At 48.6% G+C, this 5,728-nt stretch overlaps 1 protein-coding gene across 1 annotated transcript; it reads right to left on the bottom strand.

The window, feature by feature from the left end:
* Positions 1-2,814: 2,814 nt before the first annotated feature.
* Positions 2,815-4,605, bottom strand: FOXG_06776 (uncharacterized protein; the record flags this gene model as incomplete). The annotated part of the gene is made up of 1 exon (XM_018385430.1): positions 2,815-4,605. The coding sequence occupies one exon, from the start codon at positions 4,603-4,605 to the stop codon at positions 2,815-2,817; it is 1,791 nt and encodes a 596-aa protein (XP_018242784.1).
* Between the last annotated feature and the right edge of the window lie 1,123 nt (positions 4,606-5,728).

Here is a 5,728-nt window from a genome sequence, read left to right as displayed (position 1 = left end):
CCTCCAAACCATTCGGCGGTCTATTCAATGTTCTATGCCTGAAAATAGGAGAAAAGACAGTGCGAATACAGCTTTTCCTCGTAATATTCTAAATAATACAAATGGAATTTAGAAGACGTCTCTTCTGTGTATTCCCGTTGTTCATTGGCCTGAATCTAAGTTTTCAGGTAGTTTAAGCCTGATTAAGGCTTTCGATGTAGTTTTTTAAAATGGCAGTTTAAGGTGTAAAATGTGTTTGGGATACTCGCTTGTATGGGACACTCACTTGTGGAGTACGTTACCGCTCTTTTCTGTATTTTTTAGCCTTATTCTGTGACAACAATATGAAAATGCCTAGGTCAAGACTTTAATGGGAATACATAGAGGAAGATATGGCAGGGGCCATATTTGATGTTACTGATAATGGTTTTTCACCTCCTCAAGCCGCTCAGAGACGGGGAGTGCCTCGGAGCACTCTAATCGACAGACTTAACGGCCGCGGGGCCGTGAAAGAGCAGGTCCACCCTTATTGACGTTTGTCTAAGAGCCAAGAGGATAGGCTCACTTTCTGGATACTCTGTCAGGAGTCTTTAGGCTATACTCCGTCCCACAGTTAGATCCGCGCTTGCGTCATGGGCCTGCTGAGACAGCAGGGCGAACATCCCGACTTAGGACGTAACTGGGTGATCAAGTTTATCAATCGCCGCGCAGACCTAAAGATCAGAATGGGTAGGCGTCAAGAAGCCAAGAGGTTCGACTCTTTCACGCCTAAAGCGGTTCATTGGTACTTTGATATCCGGGAGGGCCAGTACGGTTGGATCAAGCCTGAAAATACCGTCAACGTCGATGAAGGGGGTATTATGACTGGTTTCGGCAAGCATATACCTCTATCCCTTATTAATGCTTGAAATTTGACCGTCTAATCCTCTGGGTTCAGGTCTAGATATCCTGGTTGTTGGGAGTGTGGACCCCAAGCGCAAGGCGTTTCTGAAGGGACCACAAACCCGAAATTGGACTTCATTTATCGAAACTATAACTGCTGACGGCCGCGCTTTAGTTCCTGGCATAATATTCAAGGGGAAGCAACTGCAGAAATAGTGGTTTCTTGAAGAGTTCAAGCAGATAGCAGACTAGTATTATATAGCATCGCCTAACGGGTGGACTGACGGCCATATTGGCATTAAATGGCTCGAGAGAGTTTATCTGCCCCAGACCACTCCTGCTGACGACTTAGACGCGAGAATGATTATTTTAGATGGCCGTGGAAGCCATGCAACAGTAGGTTCTTCCCTTTCTCCACCTCGAGATTAATGCTGAGTGATGGAAGGATGAATGGATGGCCACGTGCTTTCTGAACAACGTTTATTGCTGCTATCTGCCAGCACACTGCTCTTATGGACTCTAGCCACTGGAAAACGGAGTATTTAACGCGTTGAAGGCTGCATATCGACGAGAGTTGGAAATGTTCGCTTCGTTGACTGATTCCGCTCCAATGGATAAGGTTTATTTCATCAGGGCTTACGTCAAGGCTCGCCGAGTTGGAATGACCAAGAAGAACATATTGTCTGGCTGGAGTGTCACTAGAAATTGTCCGATCTCACGTTCGAAAGCGCTGCGGCACCCTGAAATCCGACAAGGTAGACCAAACGGCAGCCCAAGAGTGACTCCTGAACCCAGGCCGTATCTTGGCTCGGACGATATGCCACAGACGAGCCGTCAAATTCGTGATCTTGGGTTGAACAAAACCCCAAAGACGCAGAGACGGTACAACGTAATAGCCAAGGGCTTTAAAGCTCACCAGCAGACAGTAGCGGCGCATACGCAGAGGATTGCCAGCCTAGAGGAAGAATTGACTTGGCTAAAAAGAGGGAAGAAGAGGAAGGCGGTGCCGAATCCTAACAAACGTTTCATGACTCTTGGAGAGACTCTAGCTGGTAAAGAGTCCATACCAGAAGGGGCGACTCGTTATATGCCTATCGGAGTGAAATTTGTCTCTTTAAGCGAGCAAGAGTCAGAATTGGAGGCTGGCTCTGTCATCGAAGTCAGAGAGGAAAACATACCGCACCAACCCACCAGGCGGTCGCGGCGGATGGTTAAAAAAACCAGATTACAATAGATAACTCTACTTATGGCTCATTAAATGAATGATTTTACGCATTTCTCTCAATTTGGTCAAATTCTGTGCAAGTGAAGTTGGTGAGGTTTGGTGGAGCTTTTTTATTTTATTTTGCCTGGCGAAAGAGGGGTTGTGGATGGTACACGTGAAAGTCGATTTATACCCCATAATGCACAAATTGTGCCCAGTTCAGTGGCATACTGAGATTCTCTGCACGTACGGCCATCACCACCTCCTGCAGCGCCGATGCCACCTTGTTGTTGGTAACCGACTGGTTCCGCTGCAATACCAAAAAGTAGAACCGCTTCGATACCTCTACACGCTCCGAATCCCCGGCGGGCCACAGGCACCCTACAACATGAGGGGACCCTGCCACCTGGAACCCGCTCATGACGTGTATCACTTCATCCGATAACCTCGCCGCCTTATTCTCCGCTGTAGAGCACGACGAGAGGTACGCCATCTGCGCGTATCTAAGCCGTAGGTCCGAAACCCGTTGGACTGTGAGCCGGTTCTTGTACCAAGCGCTCGTCAATTCCGGTACTCTTCTGCAAAATCAGACCACTATTGGAAGGGTCTGAATAGACTGATGTTCCGTGGCATGCGAAGTGTGCGATACGGCAGGTTTTGAGGGCCTCTAAGACTTGATCTGTGCTGGGGTGTGTATAAACTGTCGTACGCATATGAGAGCGAGTTAATATAAGAATCTTCCGCATCTCTTATTCTACTCTAGGGAGCTCTTTCGGCGCTTTCTCGTCGCCTGATCCTTTTGGTGATATTGGCATGGCTGCAATAAGCATTGTGTTTGTATCTTGCGCCATCAAGTCTTCCTGGGCGCGCTTCGCCTGATTCTGTGCATAGGCAAGTTCCTTGATCGATGGTGTGTAGGAAGATATTAGCCTGCAATAGGCGTTCTCCGTTGATCCTCTTGTATGTACCCCTGCAGCGTGGAAGAGCATCGAGCTCGCCAGACCGGAGCCTATCCACCATACTCGTGGAAGGCCTTCGCTTGGATGTGTCTTTGAAGCGGAAATCTCGGCGACGATGTGCTTGACACAGGCATACCAAAGCCAAGAAAGGTAGTCTAAAAACTGATCGTTTTCCCCTCGCTGGTCAGACCTCTTTTTTGTCGACCAATCTTTACTTACCCACAACCTCGCTTTGGATGCGGATAACTCGGGAAGTACGATTGTTCTCAGTGAATTGTTGGAGACGATAATGGCATCGCTTCGGAAGTTGGTGATATTAATAACCACAATGCTGCCCTCAGTGATACACTCCTGCATCTCAGTAACGGTCTGTCCAAGCATAAACCGCTCATGGCCGGGGACACATCTGATTTCCTTCAAGCACATATCTAGCTCGGCTGCAGCTTCTTGCCGCCGCTTTCGTAACAAGGCTTCAACCACACTGGGAGTGGTCTGGCGGGTCGGAGCATTCACTTCGTCCACGAGACTCTGATATCGATTGGCTAGCTGAAGGTGATCATGACGAAGTGAAGAAAGATCGCTGCGATCATCTAGTAGTTGACTTAAGATGATAGCGCGGCCTTGCTCGAGACATTCAAGAGCCTCAGTTAATCGATTTGTTGATAAGAGGAAGGCACATAGGTCGGAAGCGACGCCTGCGAACGTTGAAATAACGAACTGCTGATCATTGCGATCAAGAGTTCGTGTATGGACTGAAGGAAGAAGATCGAGTATCTTCCTCCCAAGATTGATGCCTTGGTCGACTCTGTTCTGTATAGCGAGTAATTCCAGACATTTAGCGGCAGCCGTGACACGATGGAATGACACAGCATGCAAACAGGACCAAGCCTGGAGGAGATAGGCTGACGCCTCTCCCAGGTCCCTCATTTTTCCCGTCTGTTCATACAGCCTCTCAAAGAATCTTCCGACGTTATTCAACCAGGCTGCCAGGTTTGGATGGTCGTCAGGCGTCGAATCTACAGCCCGTCTCCCTGCCTCGATTGCCTCTTCCAGATCCTTCATCTCTTCTGTCCGCTCATACCGCCGAATAAGCTTGATTCCAAGGTTATTCGACATGGCTGCCTGGTCTGGACAGCCATCAGGCGTCGATTCTACAGCTCGTCGTGCTGTCTCAATTGAGTCTTCGAGGTCTTTCATCTCTCCTGTCCGTTCGTACCGCGTCTCAACCTTGTTTCCAAGGTTACTCAACATAGCTGCGAGGTCTGGATGGCCGTTAGGCGTTGATTCTACAGCTTGTCGTACTACCTTGATCGCCTCTTCCAGGTCCTTCATCTCCCCTGTCCGTTCGTACCGCGTCTCAAGAAAGACTCCGAGGTTATTCAGCCATTGCGTAAGCCATGGGTTCCTGTCGTTTGTTAGATCTATACCCTGTTTAGCCGAGTCTATGGCTTTGCTGATATCATCTCTGCTTCCTGTTTGCATATATCTTTCATATGCGCCGATTGAAAGCTTTGAGAAAAGATGAGGGATATCTTCCCTACTGATATCGTTATCTGTAGCAAGTGCCTCGATATCCGTCATGATAAGCACAGGTTTAAGGCTTGTTAGTTTTCGATTTCGTCACTGGCTAGCTAGGGTCGTTCATGAGGATATTGTCGCGAACATTGTCACTGCTTTATTGCTGCCTAATTGTTCCGTTGTGCGCACGACGTGTTGGGCTTCACAGCAGGTGACGCTTCTGTCTGCGGCAGTTGGCACCCGCACAGACGTGGCGCAAGTCATGTTCCCTTTTGTAGCGATGGCTCATTCAATGTGTCTCGCTAATCCATGTAACGCACTGCCTCCTTGCAAGCCTCCAAACAGGCGGCCTCTGCGGGGTTGCGCCTGGTGGCCCCTGTTGGGGGCCTTAGTTGGTACAACCATTGTAGATGCGCAAGGCGCTCTGTCATCTTGATGTAATGCTTCGACGAGGAGTGTGGATGCGTGCCCAAGGACTGTGCTCTTGGCGGTGATTTAAGACGCGTTGCCGTGGTCATAACTGAAGAGGGACTCAATGTGGCACCCAGTGATTTCTGAAACGAAGAACTCTTATCGAACATTGAGGAGATCGCAAAGAGAAAAATCAAGACCTGCAAGGTTGATTCAACTATCATTGTAATGCCCGTGAAGGGCCGATCGGAGCCCGGTAACAAAAAGTTTTAAGGAGCTACAGATGAAGTGGTCCATCGTAGAGAGGTAGCTGCAAGCCTGGTGCCACCTTCTCCGCATTGGGAAGTGGCTGAGGATTAATGTTTCATTCAAATATGTGGAGAGCAACAAAGACACCCCGCACTAGCAAGCCGCATTAGAGGGTCAGTGCATATTGTGAGTGGGAATGCTTAAAAGTTAAAGGAGTTGAGCGAAAGAGGCATTATGAGCTGGTTCGGGACCTCACGTTGGAAAGAGGGGCTGGACCTAGAGCTCATTTATGAAGACAATGATGCACACCTTTTTATAGAGCAAGGGGTATTAGAAGGCGTCGCAAGACGATTTGTTCGAGACCGAAGTTTTCCTTGACCGATATATTGGTTTCTAGACTTTGTTATGTATTCATTCCAATGCACTTTCCCCTGGAGCTCATTAATAGAGATCCCAGCGCGGCGGAAGTACCCTTGAGCATTCTCTTTTCGCTCGCCCACTACACTAACGCAATGTTCTACGAAAG

Source organism: Fusarium oxysporum, chromosome 3 (assembly GCF_000149955.1).
Source record: "Fusarium oxysporum f. sp. lycopersici 4287 chromosome 3, whole genome shotgun sequence".
In the NCBI taxonomy this organism is placed as follows: domain Eukaryota; kingdom Fungi; phylum Ascomycota; class Sordariomycetes; order Hypocreales; family Nectriaceae; genus Fusarium; species Fusarium oxysporum.
Note: the sequence above shows the minus strand (reverse complement) of the source record. Positions and strands in the feature narration are given on the sequence as shown.